Source organism: Drosophila suzukii, chromosome 3 (genome assembly GCF_043229965.1).
Source record: "Drosophila suzukii chromosome 3, CBGP_Dsuzu_IsoJpt1.0, whole genome shotgun sequence".
NCBI lineage: Eukaryota > Metazoa > Arthropoda > Insecta > Diptera > Drosophilidae > Drosophila > Drosophila suzukii.
Genome location: NC_092082.1, coordinates 1,438,578 through 1,459,502, shown reverse-complemented (window position 1 = coordinate 1,459,502; position 20,925 = coordinate 1,438,578). Strand labels below are relative to the sequence as shown.

Below are 20,925 nucleotides of genomic sequence, written 5' to 3'. Positions count from 1 at the left end.
TTTGTAACTGAATTAGGTTTTTACTTGACATTTTTCTCAAAGAAAGACTGACAAACGAATTTAAATACTAGATTTTGCTGGTATATTTTAAAGTCAAAAATTCTTTCTAAGCAGTAATCGATATACTATCGCTATCCAAACATTTTGGCGGGAATCCATCCCTAGATCACCAAACAATAACAGAAAAAGATCAACAATGAGCGGACAAACAAAATTGTTTGGCGACAAGGCCTTTGACCTGCTGAAGGAACTGGAGAGATCATCGCAGACCATTCCCGCCTTTGACGACGACGGAGTGCGTCAGGTTCTGGAGGAGATCAAGGCGATATTTGAGGAGAACGTGGCCCAGGCCTCCAGCTACAATGCTTCCGGGGATCGGAGCCTGTGGCCGCTGCTAAACTTCAGGCATGCGGCCCTCCAGCGGAACAAAAGGTGCCTGCTGGCCTATTTGTATGAACGGTGCAAGAGGATCAAGGCCCTGCGGTGGGAGTTCGGACCCATCATTCCTGGGGACATCAAGCAGTCGCTCTGCGAACCGGAGGTGCACTTCTTCAACAACTACTCCAAGTCCCTGGCTGCCTACATGTGCAGCGCTGGCTACAACCAGGGATTGCCCATCGATCTCACCAACAACCTGCGTCCTCCGAAATCCCTGTACATAGAGGTGCGCTGCATGGAGGATTACGGAAAGTTCGAGCTGGACGACGGCGAGGTGATCCACCTGAAAAAGAACAGCCAGCACTATCTGCCTAGGGCTCAGGTGGAGTCCCTTGTGAGGCAGGGCATTCTGCACCACATAGCATAAAGTAAACTAGTTAATGTTATTTACTAAATATTAATAAATACGGAATGATTTTTTTGAAATGTTAAAAATACATGAGAATTATAAAAAATATTAATTTTATTTACATTAGGGGTGTTTTAAATGACAATTAGAACTTTTACAACACTGCAAGTTACTTTTTAGTATATTTCCAAACGCATAGTTGGTATTTTAAGCGTGACCCGCTGCGGTCACACCATTTGCGCATAATTTTAAAATCGAACGGACAATTTGAGACGCTGCTTTTCGCTGTTCTCATTGGAATTTGTGCGAAAACTAGTGTTCCCCCAGCGTCCCCCTGTAAATAGTAGTTACAAATTATCAACATTTGGTTTGGTGGACAGTGGAAAGCAAGGATTTCCAGGAATCGCACACACACGGGCACGCATACTAGTGCAAAGGCCTGGCGTCACTTTTTGGGCTGTACGCGCTAAAAGTTTAATTAATTGATTTAAGTGATCGAAATGGACATATCTGGTGGGAATACGTCGCGCCAGCCGCAAAAGAAGTCGAACCAAAACATCCAGGTGTATGTGCGCGTCAGGTGAGTTGATATATTCCTCGGGGATCTAATGGAATTCGAGATCTTACTGCGATTTCTCGTTCTTCGCAGGCCCCTCAATTCCCGGGAACGCTGCATCAGATCCGCCGAGGTCGTGGATGTGGTGGCTCCCCGGGAAATAGTCACCCGTCACACCCTGGACTCCAAGCTCACAAAGAAGTTCACCTTTGACCGCAGCTTCGGCCCCGAGTCCAAGCAGTGCGATGTCTACTCCGTCGTGGTGTCTCCGCTGATCGAAGAGGTCCTCAATGGCTATAACTGCACTGTGTTCGCCTACGGACAAACGGGAACGGGCAAAACCCACACCATGGTGGGAAACGAGTGCGCCGAACTGAAATCCTCCTGGGAAGATGTGAGTTTACGAATGAAATAAGAGAAGACTCAGGGCGGAAGATCATTGTATACCAACTATTTCAATGGATGCTATTAGATAAAAGGATAGGAACTTGTCTCAGCCTATAAGAATCCTCTAAAACCACCTTATCCCAAATGTAGTTAAAATATACCTCAAAACGACATAGGTATGGATACTAATATTTCTATACCTTCTATATGATTTTAAGATAGAAACCTGCCTCAGGCTAAAGGAATCGATTAAAACAGCAGTATCTCAAATTAAATCAAAATATAATTAGACCCTAATGAGATATGAATAATTCTCATACCGTAATTTTCTACACTCTCAGCCAATTAAACTATCGGCAAACCATGAATTTAAGGTTCTACATCATCTCCTCCTTATCTTCTGTTTTAAAACAACAAAAAAGGGCTCTCGCAATATTTTAGCCATCTGGCTCAAGGCCAGGCAATCAAAACCTGTTTTCCTCTACCAAGAATCACTAATCTAACCTTTTCCAATTTGTTTTCCTGCTTAGGACTCTGACATTGGCATCATACCGCGAGCTCTGAGTCACCTTTTCGATGAGCTGCGCATGATGGAGGTGGAGTACACGATGCGCATTTCCTACCTGGAGCTGTACAACGAGGAGCTGTGCGATCTGCTGTCCACCGATGACACCACCAAGATACGCATTTTCGATGACAGCACCAAGAAGGGATCGGTTATCATCCAGGGACTGGAGGAGATTCCCGTCCACAGCAAGGATGATGTGTACAAGCTGCTGGAGAAAGGAAAAGAGCGCCGCAAGACGGCCACTACGCTGATGAATGCCCAGTCCTCTCGATCGCACACTGTGTTCTCCATAGTGGTGCACATCAGAGAGAATGGCATCGAAGGAGAGGATATGCTGAAGATCGGAAAGCTGAATCTGGTCGATCTGGCGGGCAGTGAAAATGTTTCCAAGGCGGGAAACGAAAAGGGAATTCGCGTTCGGGAGACAGTTAACATTAATCAGAGTCTCTTGACGCTCGGAAGAGTAATTACCGCGTTGGTGGACCGTGCTCCTCACGTTCCCTACCGAGAATCGAAGCTTACTAGGCTGCTCCAGGAGTCTCTGGGCGGCAGAACCAAGACCTCTATCATAGCCACCATATCACCGGGCCACAAGGACATCGAGGAGACCCTCAGCACTTTAGAGTACGCCCATCGAGCCAAGAACATTCAAAACAAACCCGAAGTCAATCAAAAACTGACCAAGAAGACGGTGCTCAAGGAATACACCGAGGAGATCGACAAGCTTAAAAGAGATCTCATGGCGGCCAGGGACAAGAACGGAATCTATTTGGCCGAGGAAACCTACGGCGAGATAACCTTGAAGTTGGAATCGCAGAACCGTGAACTTAACGAGAAGATGTTGCTGCTCAAGGCCTTGAAAGATGAACTCCAGAACAAGGAGAAGATCTTCAGCGAGGTGAGCATGAGTCTTGTGGAGAAAACACAGGAGCTGAAGAAGACCGAGGAGAACCTTATGAACACGAAGGGTACGCTGCTTCTGACCAAAAAAGTGCTGACCAAGACCAAGCGGCGCTACAAGGAGAAAAAGGAGCTGGTGGCCTCGCACATGAAGACGGAGCAGGTGCTGACCACACAGGCGCAGGAAATCCTGGCCGCTGCTGATCTGGCCACCGATGACACCCATCATCTACATGGAACTATCGAAAGAAGGCGTGAAATGGACGAAAAGATCCGCAGATCCTGCGATCAGTTTAAAGACCGCATGCAAGACAACTTGGAGATGATCGGTGGCAGTCTGAATTTGTTTTTGGAGCAGCAGGCAGCTTCCAAGGAGCACTTAAGCCAGGAGATGGGTAAGCTACCTACAAACATTCCCCTTGCTCTCTTCCTTCTTATTTACCACTTATTCTTTTTAGTCAACTCCAGCAATGTGAGCCAACGCCTAGCAACCAATGCCAGCAAGAGCATTGAAATGCTTAAGGAAAGGTGCACCCAGTCACTGGAGGATCAGGCCCAGCTCCAAAATAAGTTGATGACTGAGGTCTTGAAGATCAGCGATCAGCACTGTCAAAAGTTTATCGCCCAGCTGATGACGCAGTTACAGCAGCGACAGCTTTTGATGAGCAACGAAATCGAGTGTAATCTGCAGCTGATTGAGGAGAACAATCAGCGACATAAGTATATGCTGGACACCATGCAGGAGAAGTTCTCCAACATCATTTTAAAGAGTTCAGAGCTCTTAGAAAAGCATGTGCGGGAAGTGCACCACCACCTTGAACAACTCAGCGGGATGAGTTTGCCGGATGCGGAGGAACTGGAGCAACTGAAAGAGGAACTGTCTAACGAACGGGCTCTGGCCCAGCAAGAGGAAACTCTTTTCGAGTCCATGATGATGCAGATGGAGCAGATCAAGAACTTGCGTGCAAAAAATAGCATTAGCATGTCCATCCGCCTCAACAAGATGGAGGAAAGTCGTCTAACCAGGAATCAGCGCATCGATGATACCAAGTCTGACGTCCAAAACTACCAGAAGATGGGGATGGAAATTGCTGAATTCGCACAACAAGTGCTCAACACCGCAACAGAATCAGGAATGGAATGTCTGGACAAAAGCGTTGCCAACTGCTCCATGCTGCAGGTGCACATGAAGAATCTCAACCAGGAATATGCGAAGCAAACAGAAGAAAATGTAATTTCAAGTCGCCTTCACCACCAGCAGGTGGAATCCATCTGCCAGGAGAACAAAAATCATCTTAAAGCGCTGCAGGAGAAAAGCCAAGGTAATCTGGACCAGATTGTGAGCGAGAGGCAGCAGCTCATCACTGAGGACAGGCAACGGTTCATAGGACATTCCACTGTGGCCACCGATCTAGTGCAGGAGTTGAACAAGCAGTCTACCGAGCATGCTGCGCTCCAGCGGCAGCAGCTGCAGATTTCCGAGCAGGAGCTTGTGCGCTTCCAGCAGACGGAGTTGAAAACATATGCGCCCACAGGAACCACTCCCTCGAAAAGGGACTTTGTCTATCCACGCACATTGGTGGCCACGTCGCCGCACCAGGAGATCGTGAAGCGCTATCGCCAGGAGCAGGACTGGTCGGATCTCGACACCACGGCCACCATAGACGAGGTAGTTAAAGATGTTTGTATGTACACTGGAAACCCCTAATACTTGTTTTTACATTCTATAGGGTAGCGAGGGTGAGCACGACGACTCACTGCAATCCGTACAGGAGCTTTCCGAAACGGAAACCATAATGAACTCCACGCCCATTGAGCCCGTGGATGGGGTTACCATAAAGCGTGGTTGTGGCACCACCCGAAACTCCAATTCGAATGCTCTGAAGCCACCCGTAACTACTGGTGGAAAACGCAGTAGCTCTCTGTCCCGCTCCCTTACGCCCAGTAAATCCTCACCTCGAGGTTCCCCCGCCTTTGGCAGGGTAAGTCAACTGCAAGTCCGCTAATGACTAAACAAATAAATCCTCCGACAAAATATCATTGCCTTTATTTTCCATATTTTTAGCACAACAAAGAAAACTTGGCCTGATTGAATTCGATGACAAAAGTACTCTACCCAGTAACCCGTTTATGTTTGTTTGGCTCTTCTGGATATTCTTTTTAATCTTTATATAAATCTTTGGAATTTCGTACATTTATTATTTAAATAAACTTAGTATGCTATGTAAAGTTAACGAAACCTTGAGGCTTAAGTTCGTGTGCAGGTTCAAGGTTGAGGATTCACTTTGAGTTCGATATCAAAATTTCAAGATTCCTTAAATACATTTTGCGACTACATTTAATGAAAGAATCAACTGATTATGAGCATCTAAATCAATAACTTTAATTTAATACGATATTACCTTTCTTTTACTTTTGAGAATTCAAATTCGTTAAAGTTTCGATTTTATAACATGTATTTAAGTTAAATAACCGTACGCCTAAGTTTATTAACTTTTATAGTGATAAGTTTTCATTAATTTATCCTTCCCAAAATGTAAAGAACAAAAGAGTTTTATATCTGTTAATAACCTAACTATCTATTAATCTTCGTCGTGCTCGTCGTCATCATCTTTAAGAATACCCAGACGACGGGCAACCTCCTTAACGTTGGCAATAAACTCCTCCTGCACAAGGTTAAAACTCATGGCCAGTAAGGCAATGCCGAAGAGCAGATATAGCGAGCAATAGGCAATGGACTGCTCCGATTCATCCTTGACTCCCTTGGCGGGGACAAAGTCACCAAATCCTGCAGAGAAACGTGACATTAAAAACAATTTCAAATGAAGTTATGGGCACACTCACCAATTGTGGTCAAAGTGATAAAGCAAAAGTAGGCGGAATCCAGGAAAGACCAGTTCTCCCAGTAGGCAAACAGAGCAGCTCCGCCGAGGATATAGCTAACCACCAAAAAGACGCATAGCCAAATAGGCACGGGGCGATCTTTGGGCAGCAGATCACCATAGTCGCCGTACTCATCCCCGCACATGGAGTCATCGTCATCATAATCGTAGCTGGGACGTCGACGGATTTGCCGCTGCACTGGAAAGCCCATGGGCGACATGATTCTCGGGGATGGAGGCAAGCGTTCGGCTCGTTCCCTTCGGCGATTTCTCCTGGGCTCCCGACTCCTGGAGTGACGCCGTTCCGTTGGATAATCCTCGTAGTTGTTGTCTTCATAAAGAGATCCCTCATCGAAGCTTTCTTCCACGTAGTCTTCGTAGCGTCCTTGCGAGTGACCACGTCTATCCCGACGGTGATCCCTTCCTGGCGGTGGAGCATCGTAGTCGGGCAGTTCGAGATGGTTGCCATATCGAGAGGATTGCCTGCCCAGGCTTCCAGCTCTCCTGCCATTACTATTCTGGCGATGAGAACTGTGAGGTGGTGGTTGCGGAGATCGTTCTCGTTCCCGATCCCTCTGGCGCTGCCTCTGGTGAGCTGATCTCGGCATGGACTGGCTCCTTGGTGCCGGCTGTCTTCTATTGCCACCGCCACCGAATTCATCCAGAGCGTATCTATTCGGTATAATGGGTGTTTTCCTCACCACATCCTCATCCACATCTTCGTAGTGTGATGAAACGTGCCTCGGATCCACGGACTTGGCCCTGCTTCTCCCAGGAGCCGAGTGAAGGCGATGCAGTTCCCTGGAAGCTTTCGAGGATTCCTGATTGTGCGGCGACCGCACCGAACGCACACTGGTGGCTCTTTTGGCGGGAAGTGGCATGTCGCTGAAGTCCTCAATGGAACCAGCGTCCAAGTGGGACCGGGAATAGCGCTCCCTCTCCACCGTGTGCCTGTCCCTCATACGATCCCTCTGCCTCTGCCGGCTGCTGTAGCGATTGGAGCGATTCAGGGTCTGTGTTTCGTACTCATCCCCGTATATGGTGTGCCGCTGGCGAGGATCGTGGTGCGAATGCTGCTGCTGCTGGCGGCGACTGCGTCCACCTCCGCTGCTGCGATGCCCGAACTCCCGGTCGTCATAGCCCCTGCCCATGGTGCGCAGTTCCGGATCGGAGTAGGCATGACCCATGGACGGACCTAGTCCTGAGTCATTCCCCGATCTTTGGGTCATCTTCATGGACCGCCGGAACGAGGGAGGCGGTTGGGAACGGGTGTGGCGTTGGGAGCGCATGGATCTCTGCCGGGATCGCGCGTTCCTCGGACGTTTGGCCGTGCGCGTGCACACATAGCAGCAAATTCTCCAATATAAAAACCTATAATAGAGGTACAAGTAAAGATTTGAATAGAAATAATCCATCACTGAATAAAATTCATACATTTATCAGTTAATCGATGTCAACTCACCGGAATGATGTGGCCATGACATCTCCAATGTTGGACAGGCAGATGAGCATCAGCGGAATGCCCACGATGGCGTAGAAAATCGTTGTCACCTTGCCCCAATCCGTGCGCGGCGATATGTGGCCATAGCCTGTCCAGAATACGATGAAGAATATGAAATTATCTTGTTCCGAAAAGGTATGTTGGATTTTGTATTATGCTTGTGGCTTTACCTTCAACCTTGTGACCGCAAAGTTCTTGAAACGCTAATGAATCTAAGACCCGCTAAGGCCTAATCTATCTGTACTTCTTTTTGAACAAGCCAAGCCCATTATCGCTCCCAAAAAGCAAATGGCAAACAATTGCCAACATGGTATTTCAAGTCTGCCGCTTTTGGCCTTTACGGAAGTGTGCAAATTCATAGATAGCAATGGCAGAACCTCTTTGCTAAATTCTAACTGATGGGCGTCGGTCACTAAACCTATTTGTGTGTTAGCCATAAATCCATATCGGGGAATTGTGCAAATGGTAAAACAAAAAAACCCGAGCTCCCATCATCAAAAGCCAGAGCTAATAAACTACTTTTAAGAATTTGTTTGTGCGAGAGTCGAAGAGTTAAATGCCCTAACCGGCTTTTACTAATAATTAATTGCATTTTGTATTAAGTTACAATACGCTTTATTGTTCCTAAGCTTACTATAAATATCAGAAGAACTATGATTTATTGAACTTGATTATCCACTAATCTTTGATTGATCAATTCGCACCTAAAAAAATCTATCCTGAATGATTTGTTTGCGGAATATTATCATTTAAGCTTAATATCTTGCAGAAGTACAAGTAGGCAGTGAAAGAAGAGTATCATCTAAACCCCTTGGAAGGGTATACTAATAATGAAAAATTCCCATCGTTAAAATCTAAATCTGAAACAGAAAAAGCTAATCACGATCGGTCAGTGGCGTTTGACCTTGCTGTTGTTTTGACCACAGACAATTGGATGGCAGCAACTTCACTTTTGGTTTCATTTGACACGCTCCCTCGTAGCCGCCCCGTTTCTGGCCCATCACCACCTGAGGTGAATCTATTTTTAGAGGTCACCCACGTGCTGGGTGCTCAGCTAACTGTGTCCAAAGTGGATCTTTGACCTGCGCCTGCCCTATGCCGCCCTGTAAAAGGGAGTACGCATATGTACCAGCTCATGGTGATTTCCAGGAATGGGTTTTTTGGGTCGATCAATGAGCAATTACCTAATGATTTATGCGATTTCAACGTGATCACTGAGTGGACAAAACCAACTGCCCGATCCATCCGCTTGCCTCATTGGTTCCTGGGCGGATCGCGGTCTGGTCGCGCTTCAGGTGAATCAACCATGCGATACGTGGGCCCAAGATTTGTGAAGATTTCTGTCTGGCACGATCGTTGTTGATTCATTGGCCTGCAGTCGCCAAATCCACATCCACATCCAAATCCCCACCTGCGGCTGCCCTCGTCGCTTGACTGAGTTTGTGCGTCGTCATCGCCGTTGATGTCTCTGTTTTTATTTACTTTTGTTGGTTTTTCGGTTCTCGGGTGCGGTTATATAAGTAGCGTGTGCCGATCGTATTTCTGAACTATTCTGTTGCGGGAGCTTGCAGCGACCAAGCGAAAAATACGGGTCAGTGTGTGAACGAATAAGTCGGTTCCAGTCAAATCATGCAGAGCAATTGCCTCATCTTCGTGGCCTTATGCCTCCTTGGATTAGTGGCGGCTAAGTCTTCGGATGGAGATCGAGATCAGTGGGTCTGGCGATCTTACAATCGTCGGGAGCGTTCTTTTCGGGACATTGATCGCAGTTCCCCCATAAGGAACTCCTATGACCAAAAGCTGAGAAGGGAACCTACAACTCGAAGGCCCTTGCCTGGCCAACCGGAGAACGATGAGATCGAGGATTATGCCGATGTGGAACCCACAAGATCATCAGATACTCCAAACGTGGGCACCCGTCAGTTTAATCCCTATGGAGGCCAACCCAATGCCGGACAATTCGGAGGACTTGGAGGATATGGCGGAAATCCAGGTGTGCTGGTGGGACCCGGAGGACCCACTGGAATCATAGGAAGACCGCAGCTGTACCCCAATCCCTATCAACCTGGCTATGGTGGATTCTCGGGAGCCCAGAACGGCATTGGTGGATATCCCGGAGGTTATGCAGGAGTAGGACAGGGTCTTCCTGGAGCTGGATTCCCCGGAACTAACTATAACAACTATCCTACCAATGGATTGGGTCTCAACCAATTTCCCAGCAACGGACAGTACCCATATGGATCCTATCCAGGAGGTGACTTCAGTGGTAACCAATTTGCGGGAGCCGGTGGACAATTCCCAGGATTAGGACAGTACCCCGCTAACCAACAGTTTGGCGGACCTCAGTACACCGAGGGTTATGGTCTGGCTGGAGGATTGGGCTTGGGTCAACTGGGACTTGGAAACGGTGGTATTGGATATGGAGGTAGTTTCCCACCTCTAGGAGGCGGCTTTGGCTACGATGAGAAATCTCCAGCTGTGGCAGAAGGCAAAAGTGCTAAAAGTGTGGCTGCGGCTCCCAGAAACGTGAATGACAAGCTCAGTAAGAAGGTCTAATTTTGAGATATGGAACTGAAAGTATTTCTCTTTTATTTATCCTAATTGAAACTAAATAGATGTACAATCGAATTTAAAAATCCCTGAAAGTATTGTTCCCTTCTTACACATTTCTCATCCTGAGTTGTAAATAGTCCCCTAGTGAACAGTATTCTAGGCATAGTTTAGATTTAGATTAAGAAAATAAATCCCAATGTTTATCCAACTAAGGTTTTTGTAGTTTGAAAGTAATTACTCACCTATGGTTGTTATCACTATGATGGAGTAGAACAAGGATCCAGCGAAGGTCCACTGAGATTTACGCAGATCCTCGTCGCCATCCCAACCGTCTGCCTTGATGGCCGTGAGGATCTGCTTCTCAAAGTTGGCCAGATGCTTGCTGACATTGGCCATCCAGTCGCTTTCCCGCAGAACCACTGCATCGTCTGACAAAAGCCAGATATTCTCCGTGAGATTAAAGCGAAGATTCTGTATGTCTCGCTTGACCTGGAGAGGGATTTATAACTTGGTGGCTTCCTAAAAAGATCATCACCTCACCTCCAGTTCGTGGGGTCGTTCGAGGTGCTGGAAGAGGTAGGCACCGCCCACGCAATAGGAAACGACGAGGGCCACGAGCAGCACATGGGACACAATGCAGGTGAGCACCTTCCACGAGAAGCAGATGGCAGCCACACAGCGTCCGCGTTCCGGCTTCGCTGGCTCCATCATGTGCGCCGGCAGAGATTGGGCCCGCCTACCCGACATGGCCACCCTCCTCTGGTCTCCTTCCCTGGGTTAATTTACCGCTCGGTTGGCTGTAAATTATGAAATGCAAAAGAAACTAAATAAAAGGATGGTAGCGAAAAGTTCGCAGGTCGACATAAGAAATACCCTGTCCTACACTGTGTGTGTGCGCTGAGCCAAGGCAGACAAAAAACACTGTTCCTAACTAATAGAGCAATGGTTATTGGAGTATGTGATAGGCCATAAATCATCATCGTTACTATAGAGTCCATATACTAAACCAATTTTACGAATCTTTAAATCAAAACGTTTCTCCAAGAATTCCCAATGGCTAACAGTTTAGATGAAGGCTGCCATAATCATTAAACTAATGCCTCCAAATAAACATCCCTTTTTATCTAGTCCCATGTGTTTTTTCTGGTAATCTCCAAAAGGAGCAATTACAGAGAAGCCGAAAGGTAAACGCAACAAAGCTCTATAACACATATGTTTATTTGTCCAAATATTTATTTATTTGGGTTGCTGGGGCAAGGCCGAAGATCCGGGGGGATTGGGCGCGGAAGCCACCGAAAGACTCGAGACTCCATGAGACTATTTTGGGTTTACTGCCGCCCGGCGGGGGCATTCATCTCATCGTCAAATCTCGTGCCACGCCTGTCGGGAACTCTTCTAATTCTCTTTACTTATAGACGGGGGACTACATAACATGTCCGATCAATTATGAACTTCGATTTCATTTGGGCAATTAGCGTGGGTAATTTATGGGTCCATCGGGATTGAGTATGGAATTGCTCTTAATGATGATTACCGATCGCAGATCGCGTTTTGATTCGCACTGAGGGAAACTTTTTAGTTTTCCAATTTAAATTCCATGCTGTATATTTGCCCCGAACCGTTTCGATCCGCACAAAGAATCGACGCACCGATCCGTACGACCCACAAATTCTTACTGAGGATCGCATCCACACAGATGGACTCTCCACGGATCTCTCGGGAAATCGGTTTATTTTTGGTCTTACGCGAAGTTCTCTTGTCTTCACTAGATATATAGTTTTGGAAAAACTTTTAGTTTCGCCTTTTCTCTGGCCTTTCGTTTGTTTTGTATTGTTTGGCTCTCACTAGCATCTCAATTTGTGGTTTGTTTACGCCGTCTCTCTGTTTGAAGAACTCATTTAATCAGCTGTTGCAGGTGGTCTATCGCTTAATCTGATAATCCATGAGATTACTTGATATTTAGTGATATATTTCTGGGATCCTAATAATAGTGTTATACCAAATTCAATTGATTTAATTTTGTGAACATTTTCAAAGACCTTTCGCATTGTTTAGAAATTTTAAACTCTGTTTTTTTTGTTTTGTGCTAAGTTCTTTGTTTGTTTTTATGCTCTTATCTCCAAGCTTATCAAAAATCGATTAGAGTCAAGTTAAACTTGACTGCCTAAACCTTTGTAACTTAAGATAAGACCTGCAGCAGAAAGTATTTTTAGAATTTAAGCAAAAGGTTTTTAGCTTTAGTCCACATTCAATTGCCGGAAGGAGCCCTGAAGACCGAAGAGACTCTCGAAATCCACGGGTTGACCCACTCGGAGGCTCTCATCGGTTCCATAGTTCTTCTCCTCCTCCCAATAATTTCTGTAGGCCAGAATTCGCTGCTCCCAATCCTTTATGAGCTCTGGGATCGACCCATTCTCTCCTCCATACTCCACGGGCAAATACTTCTTGGGGATTTGGTCATAGAGTGCTTCCCATTTGGTTCCATGGACGTAGAGCTAGTGGTTATATAAGATCTTTAGTTTTTTGTAAACTTAGTTTTTAGAGCTTTTTACTTACCCGTCCTTGCTGCTTCTTTGACATCATGGGCTTGATCATATTGAATATGGTCTCAAATCCATTGGGAGTGTTGATAAAATGAATACCTTGAGGACGAAGTGGAAGGGCTTCTTCCTGGAAAACGGTCATCTTTTTGGCAAAAGACGGTGTCATCTGCAGGAAGTGACCGGTGGTGACATTGGAAAGGTCCAAAATGGTTATCAGTCCATTCACAATGGCCACATCATCTTCGTCGAGCATAATCTGCTGCATGAGCCCACCAGCTCGATTTACCTCCTGGAAGGTGTATTTGCTTGGATCGTAGGTGGCCATGCGAATCATAGCCAAACGCGGGCCATTATCGTTAAGGGGACGTGGCAAAATAACTAAAGTTCTAGGATAAGATTAAAACAAAGTCTAAGGCAATACATTTTACGGTTTTTGGTCTTCCGAACTCACCCTAATTTGAAAATATCCAACAGTTTCTCCACATCGACATTGTGACCCAGGTAAAACTCTGGGTACTTGGTCCTTAGTGTGTAGAACCTATCGATCTTGGCCTTGGTCCTCTCCAAACTGAACTTGCAACCCCTTAGGAAGTTCACCAAGAATTGGTCATCTGTGCGGGCTTTCAAGTGGGGTTGCTGCCTAATCCAATCCCTTAAAGCGGCTATATCATCATCCAACTTTTTGGGGACCTCGTTCAGGATCTGGATGGCATTTTTCTGGAGCTCGGGGCTCAGTGGACGGATGGAAGGCATCTCGTTGAGGTCTCCTTAACGGTCAATGAACGAATGTTGATTTTGCCACCCCAGCATTTGCGCATTTCAAGTTGAAATCGATAAGCTATCGCCTGAAAGCTGATAACCATATAGTCCGCCAAGAATAAGTAGTTACCAGCAGAGCTTATCAAAAGCATTTATTATGGGTTTATGGCCCAGATGAGTTTACAGGTATTTTAACCGATTCAGTCTATGACCAACTGGCGAAAAGAGCCATCTAGGCCAAAGTGACTCTCTTCGGGGTTCAGATTGGTGGGCTCCTCGCGTAACTTGTCGTTGGTTCCAAAGTGCTGACAGTCCTCAAAGTAACTGCGATAGCTAGAGAGCTTGGCCTCCATCTCAGTTGCCATATCCTTCATAGTTCCGTTGGAACCCCCATACTCCAGTGGTAGATAATGCTTGGGAACTTGCTCAAAGATAGCCTCCGGATCGGCAGTAACTGAAAGCTAAAAGTGGATAAGTTACAATGATTGGTTGCAAAGAAATTGTGTATTATCCTACTCTCTCTTTAATTTTTTCTGGAAACCATCCCAGCAGCGATTTGAAACCAATCTCAAAGGCCTTGGGCACATTGATGAAATGGATTCCCTTCTGACGCGTTGGCATTGCCTCATCCGCATAGGCAGAGAATTTGCTGAGAAGATGGGGCTGGAGGGCAAACAGATTCGCACCCGTCACTCCACTCATATCCATGATCTCCACGTAGCCACTGACCGAGGCATTGTCATCCTCCAGCATCATGATCTCGCCGAACATGGAACCCACTCTTAAAATATCCTGGAACTTGAACTTGTTGAGGTCATAGGAGCCAGCTCGAATGATGGTCACAGCTGGTCCAGTGTCTTCCTTATCGAGGGGAATGCGCAAGATAACTCTGGAAGGATAAAGGATAAGGGAAAGTAAACAAGAGTTACAAGGTCACAAAGTACTATCAAATACCCCATTCGAATAATCTCCAGAACCTGAGGATCGTCAGCCAATCGGTGTTCGTTGAAAACCTCAGGAATAGCCGCTTGTAAGCTGTAAAATCGATCAATCTTTTGCTTGGCTTTCTCCAGGCTGAATTTCGATCCCCGGAGAAAGCTGAGCAGGAACTGATTCTCAAGGCAGGCGCAGATATGAGGTTGCTTCTGCAGCCATTCCTTGAGGGTAGCGATGTCCGATTCCACTCTACTTGGCACCTCGTTAAGCTCCTCAATGGCCACTTTTTGCAGAGCCGGCGGTAGAGGTCTTATGGTCTTAAAACTTCCAATCATTTTGGTAGCGCTATCAGTTGCAGACTAACCAAAATATTAAACACTTAACTCCGACAATGCATTTCGAAATGGTGAACACTCTAATAATATTCAAAGCGATAAGTTACGACTAATCTGAGTAGCGATTAGCAGGGGTATAAGAAAGTTATGTTTGCGGGTTTATTCTTTGGTGCCATTTGCTTTAAGGTTATATTTTCAAGCATAATATCTTTATATTTAATAATATATTGGTCCTGTTGGTCCTGTAAGAAATCATACATTATAAGAATTCAAAGAGAGCATTAACCTTTCAGAACACACAAGTTCACAAGTCGTTTTAGATAAGGTCTGCCTGCTCCAGCGTTGCCACAAAAGAAATCGTACAACTTTATTTTAAAAACTTTATTCAAAGAGAAAAAATCAATTAGGCTAGTCATGAGCTACGGAACTAAGACTTATCAACTAGTTACCCGGTTGAAGCTGCCACCGTAACTAAACCTAGTCTGGGTTGCAGTTGTATTGAGATGTTGCATAAGACATTTGTTTATAATATATGGGTAGATTTAAATGATCTATAAATACGCTGATCTGATGGGCTGTCGTAACCTAGGAGTGGATTGCTATTGCACAGAAGCTGGAGAAGATCTTTCAGAGTATCTTTTAGTAGAGGCCGGAGGGCAGATCCGTCACCTTGGACATGGATCCCTGGGTGTGGGATCGCGTTCGCATGGTGGGACCCTGGATCTGTCCACCATTTGGAAGGCCAAATCCAGAGTGATCGTGCATCCGCATAGCCAGGTTGCTGGTAAAGTATATCTGCTGGTTGCTTCGCGACTTCTCCCTTCCGATGGCCGCCTCATTGAGGGCTTCGGGATGGGCGGATGCAAAGGCCGCTTCTAGGCGCTCCACATTCTTGGTGACCCTCCTGGCCTGTAGGGCAGCCGAGATATCGGGCTTCGGATATTTCTGCGGTGTGTTCATGCCGGTCATGAAGAAGACCCCGTTGAATTGTTGGGCTGGCGGCGTGGGTGGAGGAGGAGCTGGGGCCTTGACCTTCACCGGGTGATGGGGAATCGTCGTCGCCGGCGCCGTGTCCTGGGCACTCTTCCTCAAGGCCTGCATGGTGGGATCGTGTTCGTCGTGCCGCGCATTCATGATCACATCCAGGAGCTCCCGATTCGTGCTGGCATTGTACGCCGTGGCCGTGGCATTCGCCTCCGGCATGTCGGGAGTGGGTGAGTCCATTTGGTAGGACGCCGGCTGATCCGTCTCCGGAGCATCGTAGTCCACCTCGTCAAAGAAGCTCTGCATGGCGGCCAATCGCTCGGCGGCAGCGGGATCTCCCGGTTGGTGTAAGACCATGCCATAATCCGAACCCTCTTGATCTGAGCAATCAGTGCGGGCCACCAGATGTGCCAGCGAACGGGATTTCCTCGGAGGCTGTGGTACTATGTTCACCGGGACAATATCCTTCTCCACGGAGCGGTGGTGGCGCATCTTTGAGCGGGAACCACTGCTCGCCTGACTGCTGATCTGCTTCTCCGCCTCGCTCACTATGTTGTCCAGCTCCTCGATCACATCCTCAATGGTGGCCGCATCATCCTCATCCTCCTCCGGCACAATCTTTCGTGACTGCTTCGCCTTGGAGGGGAGGACCAAAATGGGCACTGGGCTGAGGGATGCTCCCGTCTCCGAACTGCTGATACCCTCGTCCTCGTGCTCCGAACTGCTCTGCTTGTTCTTCTTGGGCGGGGGAACCTGGCGCGGAAGGGCCACCGGCTGGTGGCCGGAGGACTCTACTGGCTTGAATTTGGACTGCTGCTGGTTGCCCTGCAGACGGAAGATCTCGCGCTGCAGCTCGGCACATCGTTCTTGGAGGCGCCGCTCCATAGAGGTCAGCACGGCTTTCTCCTCGTGCAAGATCTGCACCCTTCGCTCCAGGATGACCATCTGGCTGCGCACGCGCTCCGCATCCCTGGCCTGGGTTATCATCTGGTCCACATCGATATGCAGTTCGTTGAAGCGCTTCACCTCGATCTTCAGGGCATCCAACCAGGGAGATGAGGAGGAAATAGTCCTGGCCAAGGTGCTGGCATCCAAACCCGCCTGGAAGAGCTCGGCCTGGATGTACAGACGCTGCTGGATGCTCACGGCGCTCTCAATGAAGGTGTTGAGGAATCTATAAGAGATTAAAGGCGTTAGGTTATCTGTTTTAGATTTCCGTAGCAGATTCCCTTACTTAACACCCGCACACTGAAGCTCCCCAGAACCGCCGCCGCTGTTCAGGATGCCCACCAGTAGGCGAAAGCGAACCGGTTCACTGCATCTTAGCCGCAATGTGGACATGGCATCCGACACGGCTGTGTGTCCCGCTGAGGCTATCTTCTGACCACCACTGCCGCTCCCGAAGGGCTGGCGGTCGCAGGCGGATGCGAGCAGCTGGAGGGCCAGGATGCGGGCTCGGATGCCCTGACCCGTGGCCGAGGAAGCCAGGGGCATAAGACCCACTGGTGTGTTCCCCAAACGGGCTATGGCATCCAGGGATCGCGAACTGCAGATGCTCAGACATTGCCTGGAGGGGATTATGGATTAGTAAACCTTCTAAAGAAGATTTGAAGAGGGTTTCAACTCACAGGCAAGACAACTCATCCAGCAAAGCACGACGCTGATAGCTCTGGGGATTCCTGGTCAGGGCCAGGGAACTACTGGCTCCTGGCAGTGGAGCAGGGGCGTTGCTGGCCTGGGCCATTTGAATGGCGCGCAGGACCTCCAGCAAGTGGCTGATACCGTCAGCAGGAGTGCCCACAAATTCCTGGACAAAGCTGGAAGGAAACTTTGTAAGGAACAGAGATGGATAGGATAATATGTCATCCTTACCTGGGAAAGGAGACCCGCAGATCAGCCCTCAACTTGGTGAGCAAATCTGTGATGGAGCCAAACTGACGCAGGGACATCTCTCTGTCATTTTCTGGCGGAGCAGGAATGGGAGATCTAAAGGGATTAAGGGAAAAGATTAGAGAGTTGGCCAGTAGGACTACAAGATCCAATCCGTACTTGTACTCCGAGTGTTTGGCTGGGAGGGTGGCCGATCGAGAGGCCTCTTCCTTGGCACTCGGACCCGTGCTCACATCGTAGATGGTTAACTTCTTGGCCGAACTGCTGGCCTTGATGAACTTCCTCAGCGAGTGCACATAGTCCTCGGGATTGTAGACTGGTGGTCGTTGGTTTTCCTGTAATCCATATTTTATAAATAAATATTTCCGAATTTCGGTTTTTTAGCTTAAAGTTCTAAGCCAAACCGTTTTTATTATCGGTTGACTTCTCTATTATAAGGAGGCTCTTTTATCTGGTAGTTAAGATTACTAATTACCTTGCTGTAAACTGGTGCCTGGGGCCAGCTCTGCTCGGAGCCGCCAATCTTGTAGGAGGCCAGGGATCCGTTGAGACTGCTGGCTCCACACTTGTTCGTCCCCGAGCTATTCGATCCGCCTGCCTTCTGCGGGGGAACCTGACTGCTTTGACCCTGGCCGGCCATCTCGCACACACTGGGAGCCATCTGGGGGAGGTGCAGTTGTCCCGGGTGACGAGGTTGCGGATGGTGTCTCTGCAGTGTCGAGCTGTCGCTGCGTTAATTGGAAGGGGAAAACCAATCGGGTGGAGTCAATTAATGTACGTGCTTGACATGGGAGAACTTGAATTTGCATATAGGTAGGTATATAAAAAAGTGGTTGGTAGCTGGAGCTGGGAGTTTGGAGTTTGGGTCGCCACCACGTAACGCACCGGAAAAACAAGCCGTTAAGTTTATTGAACATTTCGAGCCAAGGCTTATCTGCAGTCGGAGTTGGAGTTGGAGTTGGATTTTGAGGTGGTTTCTGTGGTGTCTCTGTCTCTGGACAGGTGCCTTTGCATATATCCGCTGTCAACGACACCCAGATCGCAAAGAGGTGTCTGGCATGTGGGCTGCAGGCCTGTTTCCTAGCCACCACTAACCGATCCGATCGAACGCGATTTTGATCTGTGACAGTCGCTGATTTGTATTTCAATTTCGGTTTCTGCCTTCAATGAAAATTTGCATTTTAATGTGCTAGGAATAAAGACACTTTCACTGACTAGCTAGCCGAGCTGATCAAAACATCATGGGCTGAAGTTCCCTCTCGAGAGACCCGAGTACCGTTAAACCACAATGAGGGGTTAACGGTTCATATGTGGCTATGCAAATCGCATATGCCATTGTGCTCGGGTGCTTATGACGTGCCACTCAGGTGGGTTACCTCAACCCAACTCAACTCAACTCAGTCGGTATCAATCAGTTCCAATCAGTCACGTACCGCGGATGCTCAGTTATGCCGGGGAGTGGGTCTGATTTGATTCTTTCGTCAGGTGTGCCTGAGTTCCACGTACCCCTCACGCAACTCCAACTCCAAGCCTGATTGACTGGGGTTACCATGGAGATGCGGTTCCCACAGCAGCCCAGACACAAAAACACTTCGATCAATGTCAGCAGCCATTGGCCGCAGACAGGAGAAACTCAAAACTCAGATCTCGACGGCAGCTGCGAACCGTGTTGAAAGATCACTCAAAACAGAAACCAAGGAGGCGGGGTGCGAGCTCTCAAATTTGCATAAATCAATTTGTGAGACAGAAATTGAAAACTGCTCCACAAAACTGGAATTGATAAGCCGTGAAATGGCACCCCGGGCTAATGGCTTCGAAGAGTGCTCTCCATTAGTTGCAATAGATGTCCAACCGATTTTATTTAGACCGAGATGGTCGTGGGTAATTTCGTTTCATAGCACTCTGTCAGGGTCATTGATTGAAATGGAAAACTAAATGTTGCTGAAAAATCCTAGTATCGAATCAGTAGAGGTCTAATCAGGAAAGTATTCGTTATAGTCTTTTGAGTCTTAGTTATCGAAGATACTTCTACGACGCTATAATTCCCAACTTGTTCTAGTCACAACGTATTCTCAATGCTGCCTTTAAAAGTGGTAAAGGATTGGGGTATAAAGTCATTTTATTCGTGGTCAAAATCAGTTTAGAAGCACTCATCGATGGATGGCAACCATCCGCTGCAGTAGTGCCAGACGGCCCAGGCGGACCACCCCTGCTGGCTGAGGACCTTCTGGGCACAACGGACGGAGTTGGTAATGTCATCGCTCAAGAGGGCGTTGCAGCTGAGACCGCACTCGTTGTAGGAGAAGCGACCATCGGCCTGGCACCAGTACAGATCGTTGATCTGGAAGATTCCGTAGTCGTTGGATCCATCGGAGTTGGCGGGTCCCACCACCCACGTGCGATAGTCACTCTCGTGCTGGGCAATGCAGGTCCACTTGTCCAACTGATCACGGGGAACTCCCAGGTCGGACATCTCACGGGCCAAGGAGCACCGATCCATGGTACGTCCTGCCAAAGCAGGAGTGGCAATAGCCAGGACCACCAGAGCAAAGAAAGCCTTCATGTCGAATTGTTTGAACAAAACTGTCTGAATAACTGAGCTTCTACCATGGGTATTTATGGAAAGTCTTTCCTCCAACATTCTTCGATCTATCAGTCCTCGAGTTCTGAAGTTCAAATTCTGAACACTCAGAGATAGAAATATAATTAAAAGCCATACGTTTCAAGATTTAAATAATTCAATGAGAGTCAAAACAACAAAAAAGAAAGCGAAGTATTTTATCAGCAAAACGGGTACGTCAAAAGGCTTAATCTCAAAAAACACAAATAAACCTTACTGCTTAAAACACTGCATAGTTTCAGGCAAGCAGAACATAAATATAAGGCGCAAGGATTTTAACTAGTGATAAGTCTTTATCAACTACCTTGAATATCCGGTGTTTACCAAAATGTAGTATTTGTTTGGGTTTTTTAAGTTCATTGAAGAAAATTTCAAGGAAGATAAGGAATATTTAGTTAAATGAAGAAGAGCTGATAACAATTCAACTAAAAATAAATAACAAATATGAGATAGATCAACAGAGAATTTATTGGGCATTTCTTATAAATGATCGACTTTCATGTCGACATGTTAATAAAATATCGGGGTCACCAATTTCTAAAATCTGGCACTGATTGGTCAAATAAACGTTACTAAGTTGTTCTTAAAATCCTTATAGCAATTTGAAATCAATTTTTGCATACTTTAAAAGGGTTTCTTTAAAATTATAACAACCCCAATTCTTATGTAAAGATATATTCCCTCAAATTTTGAGTATAATAAATACTTTTATTATTTGCCTTTT

At 47.1% G+C, this 20,925-nt stretch overlaps 9 protein-coding genes across 15 annotated transcripts in view; 4 read left to right on the top strand and 5 right to left on the bottom strand.

Annotated features, from left to right (window-relative positions):
* Positions 1-153: 153 nt before the first annotated feature.
* Positions 154-895, top strand: LOC108012665 (DNA replication complex GINS protein PSF1-like). Its single transcript, XM_017078092.4, has one exon. It carries the CDS (start codon positions 197-199, stop codon positions 803-805), a length of 609 nt encoding a protein of 202 aa, XP_016933581.1. The 5' UTR covers positions 154-196; the 3' UTR covers positions 806-895.
* A 112-nt stretch (positions 896-1,007) lies between these two features.
* Positions 1,008-5,437, top strand: Klp61F (Kinesin-like protein at 61F). The gene is made up of 6 exons (XM_017079038.4): positions 1,008-1,367; positions 1,437-1,737; positions 2,261-3,593; positions 3,657-4,867; positions 4,929-5,180; positions 5,264-5,437. Exons 1-6 carry the CDS (start codon positions 1,288-1,290, stop codon positions 5,285-5,287), a joined length of 3,201 nt encoding a protein of 1,066 aa, XP_016934527.2. The 5' UTR covers positions 1,008-1,287; the 3' UTR covers positions 5,288-5,437.
* On the bottom strand, positions 5,224-11,939 carry galene (potassium two pore domain channel subfamily K member galene). Its single transcript, XM_017079039.4, has 6 exons — positions 11,669-11,939; positions 10,675-10,931; positions 10,377-10,623; positions 7,543-7,669; positions 6,043-7,451; positions 5,224-5,986 (listed from the first exon to the last, which is right to left on the bottom strand). Exons 2-6 carry the CDS (start codon positions 10,879-10,881, stop codon positions 5,781-5,783), a joined length of 2,196 nt encoding a protein of 731 aa, XP_016934528.2. The 5' UTR covers positions 10,882-10,931; positions 11,669-11,939; the 3' UTR covers positions 5,224-5,780.
* Trhn (tryptophan hydroxylase) overlaps positions 7,590-20,925 on the top strand; it is a 48,256-nt gene continuing 34,920 nt past the window's right edge. For both annotated transcript variants that reach the window (XM_017079491.4, XM_070996047.1), the window contains exon 1: positions 7,590-7,716. The gene's annotated coding sequence lies outside the window, so the exon portion shown is untranslated. The remainder of the gene's footprint in view (positions 7,717-20,925) is intronic.
* On the top strand, positions 9,114-10,346 carry LOC108013273 (uncharacterized). Its single transcript, XM_017079042.4, has one exon. It carries the CDS (start codon positions 9,211-9,213, stop codon positions 10,135-10,137), a length of 927 nt encoding a protein of 308 aa, XP_016934531.2. The 5' UTR covers positions 9,114-9,210; the 3' UTR covers positions 10,138-10,346.
* LOC108013274 (alpha-tocopherol transfer protein) lies at positions 12,083-13,475 on the bottom strand. Its single transcript, XM_017079044.4, has 3 exons — positions 13,129-13,475; positions 12,691-13,063; positions 12,083-12,629 (listed from the first exon to the last, which is right to left on the bottom strand). The coding sequence occupies exons 1-3, from the start codon at positions 13,428-13,430 to the stop codon at positions 12,372-12,374; spliced, it is 933 nt and encodes a 310-aa protein (XP_016934533.1). The 5' UTR covers positions 13,431-13,475; the 3' UTR covers positions 12,083-12,371.
* LOC108012725 (retinol-binding protein pinta) lies at positions 13,570-14,778 on the bottom strand. Its single transcript, XM_017078157.4, has 3 exons — positions 14,391-14,778; positions 13,953-14,325; positions 13,570-13,897 (listed from the first exon to the last, which is right to left on the bottom strand). The coding sequence occupies exons 1-3, from the start codon at positions 14,705-14,707 to the stop codon at positions 13,637-13,639; spliced, it is 951 nt and encodes a 316-aa protein (XP_016933646.2). The 5' UTR covers positions 14,708-14,778; the 3' UTR covers positions 13,570-13,636.
* The window catches only part of mwh (multiple wing hairs), a 28,279-nt gene continuing 22,427 nt past the window's right edge, over positions 15,074-20,925 (bottom strand). For all 6 annotated transcript variants that reach the window (XM_065864815.2, XM_017078603.4, XM_070996046.1 and 3 more), the window contains 6 exons: positions 18,057-18,309; positions 17,741-17,916; positions 17,564-17,677; positions 17,320-17,508; positions 16,926-17,258; positions 15,074-16,865 (listed from right to left, as the gene is read on the bottom strand). In XM_065864815.2, coding sequence (XP_065720887.2) covers positions 15,347-16,865; positions 16,926-17,258; positions 17,320-17,508; positions 17,564-17,677; positions 17,741-17,916; positions 18,057-18,309 — 2,584 coding nt within the window. In that variant the 3' untranslated portion in view covers positions 15,074-15,346. The remainder of the gene's footprint in view (positions 16,866-16,925; positions 17,259-17,319; positions 17,509-17,563; positions 17,678-17,740; positions 17,917-18,056; positions 18,310-20,925) is intronic.
* On the bottom strand, positions 19,683-20,177 carry LOC108013023 (lysozyme S). Its single transcript, XM_017078613.4, has one exon. The coding sequence runs from the start codon at positions 20,142-20,144 to the stop codon at positions 19,722-19,724; it is 423 nt and encodes a 140-aa protein (XP_016934102.3). The 5' UTR covers positions 20,145-20,177; the 3' UTR covers positions 19,683-19,721.